The sequence below is a fragment of the Mus caroli genome, chromosome 8 (assembly GCF_900094665.2).
Source record: "Mus caroli chromosome 8, CAROLI_EIJ_v1.1, whole genome shotgun sequence".
Classification (NCBI taxonomy): Eukaryota; Metazoa; Chordata; class Mammalia; order Rodentia; family Muridae; genus Mus; species Mus caroli.
In genome coordinates, this window is record NC_034577.1 from 70,715,534 (window position 1) to 70,737,418 (window position 21,885).

The 21,885-nt window shown below is 44.8% G+C and overlaps 1 protein-coding gene across 2 annotated transcripts in view; it reads left to right on the forward strand.

Annotated features, from left to right (window-relative positions):
* Znf827 (zinc finger protein 827) overlaps positions 1-21,885 on the forward strand; it is a 164,180-nt gene that overhangs the window by 126,612 nt on the left and 15,683 nt on the right. For both annotated transcript variants that reach the window (XM_021170206.1, XM_029480781.1), the window contains exon 9: positions 19,801-19,938. In XM_021170206.1, the coding sequence (XP_021025865.1) occupies positions 19,801-19,938 (138 nt within the window). The remainder of the gene's footprint in view (positions 1-19,800; positions 19,939-21,885) is intronic.

Consider the following 21,885-nt stretch of genomic DNA (forward strand, 5'->3'; position numbering starts at 1 on the left):
GGAAGGAAGGAAGGAAGGAAGGAAGGAAGGAAGGAAGGAGAAAGAAGAAAGAAAGCAGATTTCTCGGCAGGGAAGGTGACCCGTCCTCAGAGATGCACTAACATGTGCTAGAACTAAAACTGAAGAGAAGCAAAGCTGAGGAAGAAGGCATTCACTTTGACAAACCTGCTGGTTTTGTATGTGGCTAAACGACAACCTCAGTGCTGGTGTGTGCTGCATGCTGACTACATTTGCATCATTTTGTTTGATTCGGAAGCAAGACAAGATTGCCAGCAGACTTTTGGAAACCCTCATTGGCTTGAGTCAGATGACATCACGGCTAGCTCTTTTCAGTTCTTGGATTCCTGGGCCTCAGACACACTGATTCTGGAGTCTTTTCAAGCAGAGAAACTCCCTTCCGCTTGGAAAGGAGGTGGAGAAGGTATTGCCTGGTTGGGGAACAAGTGAATAATGTTCCTGAAATGGTGACTTCAGCTCTGTGCCTCTCAGGCTGAACCCATAACATTCTCTGAATCCCTCTGGACAGCGGCTCCTCCATGATTTTGTGTTGGTTTTCATGGCTGATGGGCTCAGCATGATACTGCATCACTAGGCTCTTCTATTTTCCTCTTTATCTTCGAGACTCAGTACACTCATTTCATGACGTGACAGTGGGTCAGCTCCCAGGTAACTGATCATCACTGGGATAACCAGTAAGGAAGCCTGAAGTCTCCACCTGTCAATTCCCATCCAGGAATCGGAGTAGCTGATCCAAGCAAGCCAGGATAGCACACTCTCCTGGCTTCCGACTTCAACCCACTGACAAGATTGAGTGGGTCCTGAACCAGCTATTCCCAGCTATGCCTATAGCAAACACACACTAAACAAAAGGAAAGAGACCCTTTCCCAGAGGTAGCCCCACGAATATTCTCTGCTCGCCTTAGTGGCAATGGAGAAATAATGGTGTTTCACATCTTAAGGAATTTCACTGACGAGTAGTCAGTGTCTGTACTCTCCCCTCTCCTCACTAGGGATGGTTAGGATGTGTGGACTGACTGGAAATAATGGGCTGATCAATTAGCTAAGCTTCGTAAAGCTTGTGAATTGAAAGGGAAGAGGCAGCGGACTTGGATCCCCCACTCCCGAAGTCAGGAGAGTTTTCTCAATGAAAACACTAGAATTTCCATCCTATCCCAGGAGCATTCATTACTTTTGGTATGTTGATGGAATTTGCATCAAATTGATTGGCAGTCATTTGGTTAACAGCCATTTGTAAGGGTCGTGACTCCCCTCACCCCCGTTTGCTCTGGAGTCCCGTCTCAGGACAGGTGACAGGGCCTGATTGGTCCTTTTATGGTATGCTTCTCCCCAACTCTCTCTAACAGGAAACAGATTTTCAGGATACCATTTGCCTTGAATTAGCTGATCTCCTGGAATGTGGACAGGCTCCCATTCATTAAAACAGATTCAAGGCTAAGTCTTCCAGGATTGTCAAGCTACAAGAACCTGGCTGGTGGCCTTAAAAGCTTAACCTATTTAATATCTGCAAATGAGGTTATGATTCATTTATAATACCTAAACACCTACAGATGGATGCCATGCTGTTAATAGCAGACATACATTCGAAAGGGCATTTGGTAAGAAAAAGGTCTCAATTCTGGAAGGGCTGAATTCTCCACTGTCGGTACAGTTTCTATAGAAGAATCCTGTGTTCCTATGGTTTTTTTTTTTTTCTTCATGCAATTATCTCCATCTTAAACCTTGGCTAGAAGAACTTGGACTAATGGCTGAGTGTGCTTGGAATTATGCCTGTGACTTCTTTGCCACCCTGTGAATTTCCTTAGGAAAAATCCAGTCAGTGAACTTCTTAATTTAAAATATGAGAATCCGCTCATGCTCCGTGCTTCTGGTCACCAGGGCACCCTGTCATTGAAAGTGCATTAAGGAGCCACCTGTTCACCTCCATTGAAATCATTGGCATTTCAATGGTCATTGTGTCAGCCTTCTCAAACCCCACAGCCTATCAGACACTCCATGGACAGTCTGCTTCTGGGAATGAGTTTGCTCCCATGGCATGTTTGGTGACTAGAGTAATTTTTGGTCATCTTCACTGCAGAGCAGGCATTACTGGGGCACCTACAACACTAACCACTCCAGCTGAGGCAGCAAGATCCAAAGTTTGTTGTCAGTCTGGACTACCACAACAAGAGACTGCCTCAAAAAACCTACAAAGGGGTGGGGGTGTGGCTCAGGGTGGAGTGCTTGCTGAGCTTAAGGAGCCTGTAGATGCAAAGGGAGGGAGGTGGGGAGGGGTCCATGGGTAAGAGCGTTTGCTAGGAGAGCAAGGCACGGCAGGCATGTGTGCCTCTAACCTCACTACTGGGGGCCAGGGACAGGCAGATCGTAGGAACTCATATAACCTAAACTGCAGTGGTGTTTGTTGAGAGAATGGTTGTTGAGAAAATTTGCATTAACATTGGCAAATATACATACAGGGAACACTGAAAACCAAAACTCATGACAAGACAGAAACACTACTAATTGGGTGGCAGCTCCTGTTGTAGGTGCCCCAGGCCTGGCTATTACATATGTAAACATGTACTTTTGGGAAATTCTTAAACATCTAACCTATGGTTTGGTTGTGTAAAGCTCTGCTCACAATTGTCTACTTTGTTTAGAACAGCTGAGCAGGGGCTGCGGCTGCAGCTTGGTAGAGTGATTGCCGGGTATGTAGAAAGTTCTATGTGTAATTTCCAGCATGACATAAACCAGGTATGTTGGCACACGTCTATAGTCTCAGTATCTGCAAGATGAAAGCAGGAAGTTCAGAAGTTTAATATCATCCTCAGCTATTATATCAAGTTCAAGACCAGCCTGGGCTACATAAGACTCTGTCTTAGACTGACAGGCCGACTGGTGGGTGGACAGACAGGTAGATGGGTAGATGGATAGATAAATGGGCAAATGAAACATCAGGCAATTGGGATACTATTTATTGTGACAATGATCCAAGCAGCATCATTTAGGACAACGCCTTGCTCATGAACAATTGAACCTCAAGAAGCGGAGACTGCTCGCCTCAGCACAGGCATCCTGCTCCCCAGGAACTACCTAACTGAACACACTTTAAAGGGTTAAAGTGCTGACTGTGGGAGTGAAGAGTCAAAGGCTATTAAAATGCCACAACAATAGCTTAACCTAGGTGGACAGCCAGCCAGCATAGAGTCCCAGGCCGATTCAGGGCTCCCGGGTCCCCCAGCTCCTCCGGTCCTGGGCACTCCACCATCCTTGATCTGTACGTCATGGTGACTGCTCCAGCGCCCACTACCAGTCACATCTTAAACACAAAAAAGGAAAAGGAGAAGTTGAGGGCATAACCTTCCTCTTAAGGGCGTGATTTGGAACGTGGCCGTTTACGTTTTCCACTCATGATACCTTTGGCCTAAGAAATTTTTACATGACCTCTGGTATATGAGTTCATAATAAATCAAGTGCTCACTGATAGTAATCATGCAGAAGCAATTCCCGGGAAACACATAGACTTTTAACATTGAAGGATGAAAGCAAATGTGCATACTAACAACGTGGGGGTGTGTGTTTGTCTTATAGAGTGTCATATGGTGGTACGCTAATGTCATATCTACATACTAAGGAACTATCTAGAGGAATATTAAAAACTACTTACTTTGTGGAATTAAACATTATGCTTCTGTAGGAACAGGAAACTGTACGGGGGGGGGTGGAGGGGGACAAACAAATGGGCCGTTTGCCAGGAGTGTGTGGAAGTTTTACGTTTCATGGCGTGTCGTTGTATGATGTAACCTACACCAGGAAGTATGAATGTTGTCAGTTCAGAACCTGGGCTGGGCTGCGGGGAAGTTGCATGGTATACACAGCATGGGGGACTGCTATAAGGAACACTCAGATTCACCATTTGGTATGGGGTTGAATTGGAATGAATTTTTGCTTTGTTGTGTGTCCAGAAACCTTTTCGTGTTGCCAGATCTTTTGCAGTCCCCATCATTCAGCTACCCTACCCCATGACAGGGCATGACCCAATTTAAGAAGCTTTGACCTAGACATTGCACATAAAACTTGCGGCAGTCCAGTTGCCTAGAACATGGTTACTTGGCCATGATTGGCTCACAGAGATGCTGACAGGCCACGGTCACAGCCGTGGGCTAAGCTGAAACTCAAGGGCTCCTTTACTAGAAACGCCAGGGTGTCAGAGGGCCTCTAGCTTTGCCTCAGGAGGAAATAGCTTGTTTGGATTAATTCAAGGTCAGGAACTCAAAGCCTGATTAATAATTCCAGCTGGCCTTCAGCCAGGGTAGAGTTCATAGGCTATGACAGTGTCTACACAGGCTTGTTATTTCACTGTTGGGTTAACCTGAGCAGCAGACCCTGCCTGGACCCTCAAGTGTGTACATTTCTACTAATGATAAAGCTGGGGGGTGGGGTGAGCAATAGTGAGATAACTCAGGATGTACTCAAGCAATGCCTACCGTAGTGAGCTGGACCAAGCACAGCCAGAGTTACTGTGGGGTGACTTCTGTCCCCTGGCTAGTGCATTTTATATCATCTCAGGTCAGCATTTAATGTACTAAGCATATGATTGCCTATTAATTTCATTTGTTTTTGTTTTGTTTTTTGAGTCTCAAGTATATATTGTTGTTGCTTTGGATTACTTTTGTGTGGTGGCTGCTACTACCCATCCCACCCCCCCTAAAGTATGGAAACTGGAGATCTGCTCTGAACTGAAGCTAATGCTGAATTGTACTGGGTGGGGAACTGTGCTGGTGACCCACCCTATGAACGCCAGCCTCTTACCTCAGAACCACATGGGTAGACATGAAGGGACTCACTGCCAATGGTGACAGCTGCTTTGACCATTTCAAATGACTGGCCTCATATTTTTCTGTTTCTGACCAAATGCCAGCAATTGCTGGCCTGATCCAGCAAAGTTCTCTAGACTTAATTGATGCCTGTCTCTGTCTCTGTCTCTGTCTCTGTCTCTGTCCTTCTCTCTAGATTTACTTCTTATTTTGAGGAGTGATGCATCCATGCCACAGCATGCATGTGGAGGTGAAAGGCCACTGTGAGCCTCAGTTCTTTCTTCCATCATGTGGGTCCCAGGGATCATCAAACTCACACTGCCAGGCTTGACAGCCAGCACCATTATCCCCTGACTCATCTCACCAGCCAAGGTCATTCTCTCTTCATTCCTTAGTGAAGACATTGAAAAATTCCTAGAGAAAAAAAAAAGATGCTATTTTGAAGATGTACAAATGGTAGTCAGACTCTTAGTTCCTATGGTGTGTTGTGGCTTTGATGGGAGTGTCCCCCAGAGGCTAATAGAGGTTTCCAGTTAGTGGCAGTGTTTGGGGAAGTTAAGGGTGCAGCCTTACTAGAAGGGATGTCGCTGGGGATGGGCTTTGACATTAAAGCCTCATCTCCATGCCACTTCTGTCTTGTTCTCTGTCTTGTGCTTATAATAAAGGATGTGAGCTCTCCTAGTCCTCTTCCCAGTCCCACATCTATGCCAGCTGCTGTGCCTGCCCACCGTGAACGATTCTTACCCCTCAGGACCATGAACCCTAATAAACTCTTGCTTCTGTAAGTCGCCTCGTTCATGGCGTTTTCTCATAGCAACGGAAAACCAGCATTTGGTGTTTCAGGCTTAGACAGAATGTACCAGACACCTACCCTGTCAGGAATCCGGCCTCCACTCTCATGAGCAACTGATCAGGTCTAGCAGGTCTTTAAAGTGGCAAACCCACGTCCATACCATGTAGAGGAAAACCTGTGTTGATGATACAGATGGTTAATGTGAAATGTGTTCTTTTCTAACTTCTCACTGCTGTGAATCTGTATGTTACCCGCAAAACACACAGGATAACTGGGGCAGGATATATTGTCTACAGATATATGAGCATGCGGTGTTGTGGATATGAGCTTCATGTGGACAGCCATGCCTCAGTCCACAAACTTTGTCTTGGATTTCTTCTCCAAAAGTTTCCCACAGCAGGTCCAAAATTAATGCAGTATTCTCAAAATTAACCTGTTAGAGATGGTCACGCCACCCCTCCCCCACATCATGGTGAGGTCTTAAAATTTCATCCCACCTTCTCCACAATTTCTCAATGTCTCTTGGTATTCACAACATAAAAACTAGTAGGATGACTCTGTATCCGTTTAACCTCATACCCAATGAGGAAGAGACACGGTGACCTGTTATAGTGTTATAGTGGTCCCTGTTGTTTTCTCCCTTTCCTCTTTTTTCTTTATTCATTTATGTTTTTCAGAACAGGATTTCTCTTGGCTGGCTGTCCTAAAACTTGCTCTGTAGACCAGGCTGGCCTCAAACTCAGAGATCCAACGGTCTCTGCCAACATTATTGTGGACATTATATGGATAGACCTGGATCAAAATCTAGGCTAGCTCAAATGGTGAGCATTTTGTGGCAGAGTGGGGGTCCTAACAAATTAGAGACTTCACAGTTTCACTTCCTCCACACAGAAGAAAAACTCCATCCTTATCCTTTCTTTTTGAGCTAATGATGCAGGAAAGACACAGGCGTTGAAGGAACAGGTGGGATTAAGGATCAGCCATGTGGTCCCTTGGGCAAGAAACAGTGGCTTAAAAGGACCTTTCTGTCTGTATCCTGGTGCCTGAGGGGTGGGGTTGTGTGCATAGAAGCCAGTGGAAGGAGGGAGGAAGCAGCCCTGGTCACTTTCCGTGGGCAGCTGACTGTAAGGTCACCCTCCTCGGGCAGCACACGTGGTTAGCAGATCTAGTCTGAATCACATCTCTGGCCTTTTCAGTTAAACCTGCACTTTGGAAAAAGTCACCTCTGCAAACTTGCTGTGTAACCCGTGGTTACTTGGCTTCTCGCCAGAGCCAGGCTAGCATTTGGGATATGATGTCATTTAGTGTTCTGTTCTGCTGTGCATGTGATTGCTTTAACAGCTCCATGGATCTGGGGCTGGGGAGACGGCTCAGTTGGTAAAGTGCCTGCTGAGCCAGTGTGAGGACCCAAGTTCAAATCCCCAGGACAGACATAGGTAGGTAGGTACCCAGAGCTTGCAGTCCAGAGACTCTGTTGTCTCAAAAAAGATGTGGAGGAGGGGTGAGCATAACCAAAATACATAGAATAAAATACTCAAGAGATTAATAAGAACAGTATTTAAAAATAAGTTGCAGTGGGATTAAGGAAGACACATGACATCAACCTCACTCCCACACCCATGCATGCACACACACCCACATGAACACATATACACCCCACACACAAGATGGCACACGTACACACAGTACTAAGTATTGGATACTGATGAGTCACAAAGCCCTGCCACTAGCCTTTACAGGTGTTGGCTCTACAGTGGCTTTTAAAAGTATGAAATGAGATGGGATATCTGTAGGACGTTAACTTGACACCGTCTCCTGTAAAGATTAGAATGTTCACAGTCTCAACCCAGGAGACACCAACAGGACCTAGAAACAAGTGCATCTGTTGCAAAAGCAGCCACACATTCCCACTGAAATTAGAACATGGCAGTGATCCAACTCCACAAGTATTTGTGAGTTTCTGCATTAATATTAGATGCAAAAATCTTTGTTCAAGTGCCACTAAGGTTACAAATGTGCACATGCCCAAACTGTCAAATAAGATTCCCACAGTGCTACCTGTCCCCTGTTAGTCCACGACCCATAGTGCACTCAACAGTTTGAAGACTGATTTGCCATGCACAGCTCTTGCTATGTGGTGTGATTAATCTGAACCTCAGCCTCTTGAGAAGCAGGCATGGGGGGATGGGAGGTGCTAGATAAGCGGTTTCACCATGTGACGTCAGTTGGGAAATTAGCTTTTACATCCCATAAATTGTCTGTGAACTAGAGAATAATATTCTTTTTCCAGTGGCTCCCTAGTCCTTAGAAGATGAGACAGAGGTCCTATTGAGATAGAGTCTGGAAAGGAGCTGAACCTTTGCTACCAAAGGCAAAGCACTTGTGTTACAGTGCAGAAAGGTAGCCACTTCCCAGCCCATTTGTAGAAAAATCACTTACATCCATTCACATATCGTGAATCAATGACTCTTTCTCTCTTGCCTGCAGCTAGATTTTTTTTTCAAATCTTAAGTGTTTATTGTCCTCTAGGATCTATATAAAAGAAGAAAGGATAGAGACAAAAAGTAGTTAAAATATGTAAGAATAATACAAGCAGAGTGCCTGACTAGAGTGTGTTGCATCTGGGAGGCGAGGTGCAACCCAGTTGATAGTGGCAAGTTGCCAAGCATGCATGAAGCCCTGATGCCATCCGCAGTACCACGGATCAGGCATAATGATGTAGCCTTTAACCCAGTACTGAGGAGGCAGGAGGCTCAGAAGCTCAAGGGAGTCCTCATCTGTTTCATAGCAAATTCAGGAACATGATAGGCTACATAAAAACCCTGTCAAAAATTAAAACATTATGTTTTCCTCATAGAGAGAAAGCATCCAATTAATTATTTGATTTTCCTAAAGTCTTATTTGGTAAACAAACTACTGGTTGCATTGAATTTTTTTGTGTAAAGAGCAGCCCAGACTGGTGTTGAACTTCCAGTACTCCCGCCCCGCCCCAGGTCTGTGGAAATGCACATACATGTGCACAGGTAGATGTCTGGGAGTCAAAGGTTGGTGCTGGGCATCTTCTGCAATCACTTTCTACTTGTTTACTGAGGTCTCTTGTGAGCCCCGTGTTCTCTGAGTCTGGCTAGCTTGTCCTAGGGACCCCATGTCTCCACCTCCTCAGTGCATACCCCATACCCGCTAATTGTTATAGGCACTCCTTACCATACTCAGCTGCATCAAAGATTTTTTGCGATTTTATTTGGTTTCCTTTTCAATTTGAGAATTGAAATTGGAAGATGATGCTTTTCAAAAAAAATACGCACTTCTCATTTGGCTTAGCAGCTTTGGACTTGAACTGTAGATTATGTGTTACTTAAAAATATCCCAGGCTGTTGGGTATTTACATTTCTGGCACATGAGCCAAAAATCTACTTCTCACTCTTGCCCACTCCCGAGATGATTAAAAAGAGATGGCTCTGATTTTTCATTCATTTGTATTGATCATGGCAGAGCCCTGACAGTCGTTTCTAAGCTTTTCCAAAACTCCTTGCTAATAAGGTATGTGTTTAGGATACAGTTACATTTACACCAGAGCTTCCTGTTCTGACTGCACCCCATCCCTCAACAGAGCATCTGTTCTTCCATGTTCAAGGCTCCCACAGTTGTATTTTGAGCCAAGGCCATGGGATACAGTGACACTTGCCTCCTAGGAAAGAGGAAAACTAAGTGTGTGGCATTGACCTTTTTAGCACCAGGTTCAAGTAAGGTGACCAGCCTAGATGGATCTTCAGGCCAGCACCAGCAGCCTAACTCTACTTGACAGACATTAAAGGTCTTTTCTGTGAGGAGTAACGCACTCACGCTCTGGACAAGCTGCAGAGTATGTATTTTTTCCGAGCGGAGCATCCCAGGTTCAAAATCCACCTCTCCCCCTTACCAACTATATGGGAACATACTAACTCCTTCATCGTTCTTCTTGACTTTTTCTCATCTACAGAATGAAGCTAATAATGATTCCAATTTTCCTGTGCTGTTATGAAGATTAAATAAAGCCAAAGATAGAACTCTTGGCTTTAGTATGGTACCGGGAAGAAAATAAGTGCCCTTATTATAAGAGAATAAGGTGTAACTTCATCCTGTTTCACCTACATCCACAGCCACAACTTTCCTCATTACAGAAGTGCATGAAGGCAGTGAGTGGGCTAAGTGAGTAAAGGTGCTTGCTGCCAAGCTGGCATCCTGAGCTCAGACCCTGGGACCCCAAGGTGGAAGGATAAAACCAACTCCTGCAAGTTGTCCTCGGATGGACAAAGGTATACTGTGGCACTCAAGTGTACACACATACACACACACATTAGTGTAACAAAGCATATAAGTAGGTAGGCATGAATTATACAGATTACCCTTTATTCTTGGTCAGAGAGTGCTAACGTCACCACTCATGCGATGCTACCTTACAGGAAATTGCTCACAGTCTCTTCCCTCATGCTCGGCCTAGCAATGTATGGTGCTCTACACCGTATGTCCTCCCAGACTCCTACACTGAAATTTTCCTCCCCATGTTGGCGGTTAGACGGTGGGGTCTTGGGAGTGGTCAGGTGGTAGGATGGGGCATGCATGAGCGAGATTAGTGCCTTCCTCACAGAAGGAGGGCATCTGAGGCCCTTCACTGCCTTCCTCTGGTGCTTCCCACCCCCAAAGCTAGAGGATCCGTTTTGTTACCTCAAAGTCATCAGTCTGTGCTCAAAGGAGCAAGCAGAACTCTCAGCCCTGTGTCTGGAATTCCCTGCATGGAGAGTAATTAAATAAGCCAGCGAACAGAAATCCTCACCATATGAAAAAAATTCTGCTTAATCAAATAGTATTTTAGAATCAAGATTTTAAAAAATTGTGGTTACTTTTTTTAAAAGGTGATAAAAGTAAAGATTTTTTGTTGTATAGTATTTTTCCAAAATAACAAAATAAATAAAAAAGACAAATACTTTTAGGGAAAAAATTACAATAAATATTCCTTGGATAAAAAGAAGTCCCCTGTCCTGGTGATGGTGGCACTCAGAAGGCAGAAGCAGTGTGGATTTCCTGAGTCTGAGGTCTTAAAAGAGGGAATTCCAGAACAGCAGGGCTACAAAGAGAAACCCTGTCTGGAGTTGGGGTGGTGTTTGGAGGGATGGGGAAATTACAAACTACCTTTCCTCTGAGATTGCTTTTTATAATGCAAACTGGGAAAGCACAGCTCTGTGGTACTACAGAGACACAGTTGTCCATGGGTCCTTAGGGCAGTGGTTCTCAGCCTGTGCGTCGCAAAGCCTGCCAGATAGGCTGTACATCAGATGTCTACATTATAGTTCATCACAGATGCCTACATTATAGCAAGATTGCAGTTAGGAAGTGGCAGTGAAAATAATCTTCTGGTTTGCTGTCACCACAGCCTGGGGAACTGTATTAAAGGGTCGACGCATTGGGAAGGTTGAGAACCACTGACTTAGAGGGTATTCCAAGACACACACACACACACACACACACTTGTGCTCAGTCCGCCTTCGAATGCTAAATCTCCCATAAGCTAACAGGAATATCACACATACCAAAACCCCCAGCCAGGTGAAAGGCCAATCAGGATGGTTATATTTTCTGTCACGTCAGAAGCAGCAAGATAGATGATCTGTCTGTGACTACACAGGGATCCCAGGCATCCAGAGCTGATAAGGCCTTGGAAACCTTTGATGGGAGCCTTGATAGGAGACCTCAGCTAACCCCTCCTCTCTTCCTTTCTCCTTCTTTTGTGTTGTCAGAAAGGGTCTCACTGTGTAGCCCAGACTGGTCTTGAACTCATGGCACTCCTTCTGCCTTAGTCTCCCTAATACCAGTATGCAGGCATGAGCTACCTGGTTAGAAGCCTCTTATGGTGAGTGCTCATAGGAAACTTTAAAAATGAAACAAATTAGATTGCTGCAGCAGATTTTTCTGGTGAAATGAATTGAAATAGTTAAATTTTACTCTTTGCTCTTACAGTATAATGCAATGAATGGTCTTTTCAGTGAGACAAATAGGCAACCACTTACTATCTATGTGACCTTCAACTCAGCCACCCGAGCCAGTTGATACTTCTTTCTATTGGTAAATCTACCACTAGTGTCTAAGGCATAGTGTTTTGTAAAGTTAAATGCAGTGTGGATAGTGTGTGGCCTAGGACAATGAAGACTCCTGTACGAATGTAAGCCATTGTTGCAACCACATTGTCTCCATGACACACTGTTAACTAACAAGCCCTAGTGTTTTACCTCAGGAAAATCAGCTGCCAGGCATCCTTAGAACTTTGTTCAGCTTACCTGCTGAGGTTCCCTAAAGGTGGTTCTGCCTTGTCTAAGAAGAAGGAAGTCAGGGGCAGACAGCACACAATGAGTTCTCAGGAGTCTGCCCTTAGGTTCTTCTGTTATCAGTTGTTTTTAATCTTCATGGCTGAAGGACACCACTCCACCTGCAGGCATCCAAGGGAGATAGATGCCCAGGGTCAAAGTTTATTTGATTGTCTTTGAGGATTGTGGGTAGTGACGGAGTCAAACACTCTCAGCAAGTACTTCCACCCTCCCCAACCAGAACTGGGTTCTACACTAGCTTCTCACAGGATTGGAAGTTGAGAAGGAAGGTGTGTGTTCATAACTAGGAGTAATGCTGCCATCCTAAAAAAAGTTCGACTCAGTACTGAGTGGACTTCCCACTGGAATTCCAAACTTCCTTAAAAAAGAAATGGCTCAGTTTGCAGGCTTGCTGATTTCTCATCGAGATTTCAATGTCCTCAATGCTGAGACATGCTGAGAGCATTTACTAAGCATTTAATTTAAATCCTGTTGCTATCCTTAGGAAAAGTACCAATGCCCACTGTCCTGTCAACACACCATGAGAATTGACCCAACAGGTTGCTTGCCGCCTCACTACAGTGTGCAGTTAGGTTTCTACTTAACACAACAGATATGAGGTGACATTTTTCAATGAACATTTATTGAAGACTGTCAATATATAGAAGAACATAAAGAATCAACATCACATTTCATTCTTGGATTTCTTTCTTTAAAGACAAGTTATATGGAAGCAACAGGCATGAGTTTGAGTTGGCCTAGATTCTGGCGGTGACAATGTCTAGACATTAGAGAAGTTGTCCCACATAGTGGCCAAACTCCACGTGATGAAGCTTTCTTGTTCTTAGCTTACTTGTTCTTGGTCACAGGCATTTTCTGTTAACCAACGAATCAAGCTCGAGTTTTCTTCCATTGTTTTGAAGTGACTTGTACAGAGAACCAGGTGTAGAAAACACAAACCTCTTCGCGAGTTTAATGGATTATAGCCAATTAGTGAGTATTTGCTGAAAGTAACTTTTGGCTCAGCACTAAACAACCAATCCCGTATAAACTAGGTGTGGTGGCTCACGTTTGTAATCCCAGCACTCAGGAAGCTAAGCCATTTGAGGTCAGTCTGGGCTACATAGTGAGTTCCAGTTCTACCCCATGGTTAAATGTCCTGGACATCTTTGGAGACTTGCTTGCTAGGTATCAGTGTTTCTAGAAACAGTACATGTATGTATGTTCCAGAAGGAGTTAAACAAAATTATACTTTTCGAAGTTAGTTAAGCACTTGTGTTTTCCCAAAGACTCAAAAAGCCCAAGACAGGAAACTCTTCTGTGCTTTAGAATCTTCATCGGACGTTCTTAGTTGGTCACGGGTCGACAAACCATTGCTAAATTCTGCTATCCTGTTTGTTGAGTGGATGTGTTAACCAGCAGAGAGATACATAAATAATACTTTTGAGAGAGTATATGAAACGGTTCTACAGGAGAATCTGGTCGTGTGGAGAGCCAAGGTGAGATTTGAGGGAGGCCAGTCATAGGGAACCTAATAGGTCAGTTAGAGGTAGCAAGGAGCAATAGCTATGAGGTCTTGCTCAGAGGCATTAGTGTTTCATGACATGGGAACACAGGACATGAACGCCAGCCAGACACTTGCAGTGTGACCTCCGAGCTAACGGAGCAGATACTATTTTCTCGAGGAGGAAAAGACCCTCTCAGATTATTTTCCAGTGTATAGAAGACCTTCCAGGACTTGCTTGATGATAATCAGCCCCAAGAGGTGCATACCCAGCAGACTGGTCACTTCCCTGGCAGAGGTGGGAGCTTGATTTAAGCAGAGGCCAGAGGAGTGAGCCAGGCAGGTGAGGCATAGCCTGAAGTGACATGGCCTTCCTAGAAGGCAACCTGACTGATAGCTTCCCATCTACCTAGGGGTTCACAGAAGCCTGGAATTCCACTTTTTAAGTTACAAACTGAGAACTTTTCAGCCACCCTGAGGACAGGGAGAATGGATCAAGACTCCATGTTTCAGGGTATAGAACACAGGTTCCCCTTGACCCTGTTCTCCAGTGCTGAGCCATCCAGTCTGGTTGTGGTTGATGTGAGCAGTTATTTATGTGTTGAACTCATGTTATCCAGCTTTAACCAAATAAAGCCTCCTTCTCTCTGCATTTCTCATGCCTAAAGCAGGTGAGTGGCAGTTGCTGGGGAGTGTCCATCCATCAGAAAGCATAGCTTCTGTCTCCCAGGGAAACACCCACAAACCTCGTATGCACCACACAGAAGGCCAGGGAGCTTAATGAGGCAAACTCCAGCCTACCTTGTCCAATTATATTTAAGAGTGATGCCTTATATTTAAGAGTGGTGTCTTAAATATGTTGGTGTTTATTACCAGTCTCCCTACATAGCAACAAAAAGCCTAAGGGACTCTTCAGCATGGCATATTTGACGTCAACGAGAAGGCTTGACTTTGAGAGTGCACCCATTTGACTGTCTTGTTGATCCTCCTTGGTACTGATTTTGGGCTTACTGTGGGTGCTAACCTTTGTGCCTGGAATATACTAGGCTAGCCCTTTCAAGAAAAGAGGTAGAAGAAATCCTAGTGTTTGAACTGTTGCCAATTTGGGATGTGTCCACTTGTAACCAAGATTATTGCATGCACATCCAAGGAACAGGGGAGGAGGAGATCTCTTTGATTGTTGTAGAATTTGGTGTTGATTTTCGGCGGATTGGAGGAGCAAGGTGAGATTTGAGGGAGGCAAGTTCTCTTCTGCCACTAACGAGTTGGCCCGGGGAAGGAGCTTAATGTCTTGGCACCTTGGTTTTCTTTCTTCTAAGAAAAGAGATTTAAACAAGATGAAAATTCAGATTCCTTCTTAAATGTTTGGGGTAGGGTGGAGATTTGGTAACCATGGAAATATTTCTTTTTTTTTCCATTTATTTATTTATTATATGTAAGTACACTGTAGCTGTCTTCAGACACTCCAGAAGAGGGTGCCAGATCTCATTACAGATGGTTGTGAGCCACCATGTGGTTGCTTGGAGTTGAACTCTGGACCTTCGGAAGAGCAGTCCGGTGCTCTTACCCACTGAGCCATCTCACCAGCCCAATATTTCTTGACCTATACAACTTGCATTGTACCTTGAGTTGGGATAGATCTTGGTTGGGAATGATTCATTTGGTTCTCTTGTAAATGAAGGAGTTGGGTTTAAGGCTCTGTAGGTTCTCTGTTTGATCTACATTCTGTGACTCTGTCTACTATATGAATTTATCTCCTGGACAGTTTTGGAGACACAATGGTTGAGTTTGATCATCTCATGCCCATGCATCAAATAAGACATATCTCTTTGGGTCAATGGGTCTTAAAAAGCAGTTTCGATACTGCATGTTGCATAATGAGGCCTCATGTTGTCATGAATAGGGGGCCTCAAGTCACTGTGTAGGAAGAGGTGGGGGTGCCTCACTGACACTGCACAGCCACATCCACACCACAGGGACAAAAGTACATACCTGTGGCTATGCATGTTTGCATCTATGCAAACAAAAATCTATCCAGGAGTGCAGCCCCGTAGTAGAACATGTGGTTGGCATGTATGGGGGCCTGCGTTCCATCCTCAATCCCACACAAAACAAAACAGAAACCTTAATTAAGGACACAGAAAAGCCCTCATTGATGTTCGAGGCAGAACTCTAGGTGGGCAGTTAGAGAGGACAGACTCAGGCTGCATTGTACCAGGGATCTGTGGAGCAATTTGAAGATAAATAAAATGTTTCGCTGGAGATGAAATTCAGTGAGACAGGGTAAGAAAGAATTTTGCTCTAAAAGAAAGGAAAAAGCTGGTAACCATGTAGCAAACACCAGGGGGTGCGGGAATAAGAAGGAGATCAGAAGTTTTTACATAATGCCCATAACTTCAACTATCTGGAGACTTTGAAACTAATTGCGAAGCAGTTACTGGTATGTGTGCTTTTCCACTTGGGGTATATATTATGCTTCAGAAAAACTAAAGCAAATTCCTTACTAATCTTTAAAAAAAAATAGACTTGTAAGGTTTTTTTTTAAGCAGAACAAAAAATAATTAAGATGGGAATGTACTCATCCGCCTTCACACTTGCCACTGTGGAAAGTGAAGATAGGGTGGCCATGAGGGATGCTACAGACGGGCACTGGGCATGGGAGAGAGCTTCAGCTAAGAATGGCATGAGAAATTAAAGGAGGAGGAGGGGGAGTGGTGTGGGAGGAGGGAGAAGAAGAGGGGGAAGAGGGAGAGGAGGAGGAAGAGGAGAAGGAGGAGAGCCAGTGTCTTATTTTCTTCATCCAAAATGAAATCCAATGGCCGATGACTCCTGGAGTTCACTCGTCCACTGAGCATTGCCCACAGAGACCCTGATTTTTCCCATCATCCATTCCAACATCTTTGAAAGTTGGCTTGCATCTTCATACTTCATGTTCACAAAATATCTGCCACCACCAAGGTTGTCTCTGTTATCAAGGTATGAAGGAGAGAGAAGCCAACACTCAGGGGCATCTCTCTTTTCATCAGGAAAACAAAAGCCTTTCCATTGGCCAGCACTTTTAACTTAAGACCTATAGCAGATGCCTCCATAACAGGAGAGGGTGGGGCTGGGAAGGATGACTGTTGGTTAATATGGTGATCTGTGTCTGTCAGAGAGATCATCTCGACCAGAATCCACCTGAGATTTGGTGCTGTACGAGGCTATAAAATCTTTGGAGTCTGATTTAGGACTGCAAGCATTTCTCCTAGGAGAATCATACAAGCACTTCTCTTAAGTCGAGTTAAAACATTGTTCTAATTTGTTTTGTATTGCTGCTATAAACACCAGGACCAAAAACAACCTGGGGAGTTGGAGTGTTTATTTGGTTTATAGGTTACAATCTATCAAGGAGAGCAAAAGCAAGAAATTCCAGGAAGGAGCGTGAGGCAGAAGCCATTAGCCAAGCAGTGCTAACCGGCTTGCTCTCAGTGTTCAGCTAGGTTTCTTATGCAGCCCAAGACCATATGCCTAGGGAATGAGCCACATAGGGTGGGCTGGGCCCTCCTGTGTCAATTAGTAATCAAGAAAATGCCCCACAGACATGGCCACCAGCCAATCTGATGTAGCCAGCTCTTCCATTGAGCCCCCCGCCCTGCCCTTTCCTGGTGTGTCTAGTTGACAACCAAGATTAGCCTTCCAGGCACATACTTACTAGACGTATGCCTTTCTTTCACACTAGACTGCCAGTTGACCTTAATAGTTATGCTGTTAAGTTAATTGTGCTAATCGATACATTAATCCCCTTCTCACTGTAATCTCTAACTTCCTCACTGTGGGTGCTGTGTAAAAGCCAGGATAAACAGATACATGGACAGGAAAGATGAAGGGACTGGAAGGGTACTGGAAAGTTTTTCAACCATCTTAGTGAAAGCCAGTTGCTTGGTTAAGATAGTAAACAGGGTTCCAGAAAGGCCTTTAAAGTAAGATTGGCTGCTTCTGATGGCTATCCATGTGTTAACAGGTGGAGTGGGGAGGACACCAGAAATTGAGGTCTCTCGTGGAATTTGAGTGACAGTGATAGCAAGTCACATGGAAGAATGTGTGGCCTCTTGAGGGCTGCATTTCTGATTTGTGAACAGAAGCTCAGGACTTCCTGCCTTTTCCTTCCCCTTCTTCCCCTACCCCTCCCCCTTCCTCTTCACCTTGATACAGCTCAGCCTCGGCTGGAGGCGCTGCAGTGTCCTGCTCTGGCCTAAGGTTCCCAAGGCTTGTCATTGCCTCCCTCCCGTGAGGGAGAGGGAAACAAAGCTGTGCCATAGATGCAAACCCGAGGGCTCAGGAGCCGTGCCCAGGCAGGGCTTGGGTCTGGGCTCAGGGCCGCGCTACTGCATACTGGGTGTCTCCTGTGCCTGTGTGGTGCTTTCTCTGCACAGCTGGCCAGTCCTCAAAGCTGCCATGACCTTCTAAGGCGGTGGAAGAAGCTGAATTCTTTATGATGCTTCAGCCTCTCAAGTACATGACTAATACTCAAAAGAATTATTAAGAGACATCTTCATTTTTAATTGCACCTACGTGCTGGGTCTGTGACACAGTTAATTCATTTATTGTGACTGTATTAGAAGATTGTGCACCATCCTGACCTCTGTCTGTTATTACCATTCTCCTGAAAGCGCTGTGTGATTACACACTTGGAAAGAACTACTTGAAATACCATCTCTCGCCTCTGAGGGCTGAAATCCCCACACTCGGGCTTGAGGACAGTCACCCAAGAGTGGTCCCTGACCTGTTCCTCCCTCCTCACCTTCCCATCGTTCCTTCCCTGCAGTTCCACCCCTTGCTTTATAGACAGCCTGAGAAGAAACACAAACTTGTTTCTTCTCCCTGAGGCCTCAAGAGATACATTTTAACAAACACAGATCAATCGATCAGTGTGTTCATGGGCGTTGGGATTGCTGGCATCACCGCACAGCGACCGACCGTTACCTGTTTCCTCCCAGCTCCTCCCGGCTCCCCCTTCCAAGTACATTATTTGTTTCTTCTTTCCACAGATTACATTGCTAAGCAAATCTCCATTCAAGTGTGCGTAGATCCAGCTAACTTGTCCAAATATAGGTGGAAGCTCCTATCTGGAAAATGGCTTTAGCCTAATTGTGTGAAATCAAGCACTTTGTCCCGCAGGGGCCCTGCAACCTGCGCTCAGAGCACTTTCTTCTGCTTGGATCTTGTAAAGAGTTCCTGGTGATATTTAATTTTTTCCAAATGAAATTCCATTCTGTAATGTAGCACCATGTTTCAGGAAGAATGGCAGCAACTCAGTCAGGTCAAGGACAAATACTAACTGACTGTAGTGTCTTATTCTTCAGAGTGAGGCCCAAACAAGCTGTCCCTTTAAAGTGCTCATTTCCCTCTTCTGGGCTTCCCCTCTGTCACCTGTCTTCTTACATAGCTGCAGAAGAGATGTTTATCTAGCCCACTGTGGTTCCTTGAGAAGAGGCAAGGGTCAAAAAAATAAAAGGAAATTCTATAAACAATTAAGAGGAATGAAGGTGTTTTAAGCTACGAAGGGAGGTATTGAAGTATGCTTACTCCATCCAAGGATGCGAACGGATTGCTTGTGGAGTGCCCATTTTCCTGATGCCACAAGACATGTAGAACACACTCTGTAATATTGTGCAGGGAGCAGTGTGCAGTGGGCATCCCTGAGTCGGCTTTATACGCACTCCTGGTTAAACACTGTGTACAGCCCAGAATTCAGAAGCAATGTTTCCTTCATGAAGAGCAGTGGGATATTTTCTTTCCAGACACGGGACCATTGGTTTTTAGTGGAATCTGGGATTTCCAGTGTTTTGTTTACTGTTTGAAGCCGGCATCTACATTTCCAGAAAGTTAGCGTGCAGTTGTTACTCAGTCCCTCGAGTGTTTATTAAGCACCTTCTATATAGTGAGCAGAGTGCTGTCAAGCCTCTGTTTGTCTGTCTTTCTGTCTGTCTATCCATCCTTCTATCTATCTATCTATCTATCTATCTATCTATCTATCTATCTATCTACCTACCTATCTACCTACCTACCTACCTAACTAACCTATCTATGTGTGTGTATGCATGTACATGCACTCACTAGCCTTTAGCAATGAGAGGAACAGCCGAAGACCCAGTGGCTGCTGGGCTCGCTTTGCCTTGAGGTCCACCAGTGTTCCTCACCAGTGGAGATGATCCTGAGGACAGCCACTGGTTCTTGTTAGCAGTCTCTAGCCCCATTCTTGGGGGAAGTCAGGTGGGGAGAGATGCCTCTGATGAAATCTTCAGGGTTGACTAAATCCCATGAATTCCTGCTGCCCTATATTCCTCACAACGCCTTGTTCTCTTGGCCCAGAGACAGAGAAGATTGTCCTTGAGGCAGGAAACGGACTGCCATCCTGGAAATTCAATGACCAGCTCTTCCCTTGCGATGTGTGTGGGAAAGTGTTTGGACGACAGCAGACGTTGTCTCGGCACCTCTCATTGCACACAGGTATGTAGGGGTCGTAGCTCCCAGCCTTCCACGGGCCCTTCCAGAGCTCTCTACTAGCAAGAAGCTGGGTTTCTCTAAGAGAATCTTGAAGTGGTGGGAACTTAACTGATTCTGACCTTTACAGGCCTTGCTGCCTGGCACATGTAAATGAGACCCTGGAAAAGCTTTTCTATAGTGAAAAGCCTCATTGAATTCCCAGAGGAACTAATGAGAAGTGATCTGCACTTAAGTACCTCTAGGTTAACTCCGGAACTCTGTAAAGAAAGGATTCAGATCCTTTGAAAGGTTCGGAGCTACCCCACCTTCTTAGTATCAACTTCTTTTTTATTAAGGAAAGATTTTAATTTAGATTTCAGTGCGAATGCTAAGTGTGAGATAGGCTTATGTAAACAACAGCCAAGCTGCATGAAGATCTTAGGAGACACTCCTCTGATTTCCACTCACGCTGGTAGGAGCAGTGGGGTGGGGACCGATGCGCAGCAGATGGTCTGCTCCAAGGGGCAGAACCAGGAGGGGAGTGAAGTTAACAAGAAGCAAATAGAAAGTAAATAGTAACAACCAGCAGAAGTAAGCTAAGCCGGAAAAGGTCAGGGAAGCTGCGGGTGCAGGTGACAGCAGACACGGGTTGGAGTGTGGCTCAGAGGTAGAGCCCATGTGAAGCCAGGGTTCAGTCTCCAACACCAAAGAAAATACAGTCAACTGTTTTGAAAGTTTAACATTGAAAGTCAGACCTTAAAAAATATCCAGATTAAAATATATATATATCTCCAGATATACCAATATGATATAAGCCAGGTATACTGAAACATGCCTGTAATATCAGCATTTGGGAGAATGAGGCAGGAGGATTACTAATTTGAACACAGCATGGAGTGCAGAGGAACACCCTGGTCCAAAATAGGAAAAATATAACAAATCAAAGTTAAGGGGGGTTGTACAATTATGCAAAAAATAAAAGCACAGAGACAGAGTATTAATAGGACAAGATTAATTTTGACCTTTTATCTCTTTAAATCTTCTAAATTCAAATTTTCATCATATATTAGACAGATAACATGTTCTTAAGAAGTGGGGATTTTAAGGCCTCGTTCTTTAAGCATACTTAAATGCATTTCAAGTAACCAAGTAACGAGGATGAATAAAATTCCCGACTTATTAGGATCAATTAAAAAAGGAAGAAGAAGGAGAAGAAGAAAATACAAGTATCGGATCTCTAAAGGAATGAGAACATTTTATACCTACAACTAAGACAGCTACAGCACAAAAGGAGAAAAAAAAATGAGGGGGTCAGTAAAGAACACCTGAATCTAGACAGCCTCTCCCGTGCAGGATTAAGACCGGGAAGCTGATATGGTCCGAGCTGGGAAAGAAAGGCAGAGCTGATCTCAGTGACACTGGAGAACCACTGGAGGCAGGCACGGTGGCGCACGCCTTCAATCCCAGCTCATGGGAGGCAGGGGCAGCAGGATCCCTGGTGGGAGGACGTTCAGGGCTACATAGTGAGACCCTATTTTAGAAAGAGAGAGAGGGAATTGTTGGAGAAAAAGGACTCGTGACTTTTCTTTGGCACAGAAGTTAGCTGGTAGATAACCAAGCAAAATTACCAAAATAACACTGGGACAAGAACTTGAAAAAATTCACTACAAAGGAGAACTTGGAAAACCGATGGAGGAAGTATTGTTAATAAAGATATTGGGCACATTCTCCCAGATATGTCCATACCTTCTGAGAAGAGGAAATCCCAGGGCTATTGGAGCTTCACAGGTAACAGAAGGAGGGGCCGCTCCCCATTTGTGGAGGTGGAACCTTGGTGCGGAGACCCACCCAGATCCTTATCTCTCACTGCAGAGGCAGGAATCCTAAAACATATTCCCCACACTTCAGGCCCAGCCTTGAACCTGCAGCTATCAGGTGGTTAGGGGCGTGCCATAAAATAACCTGGTCTCC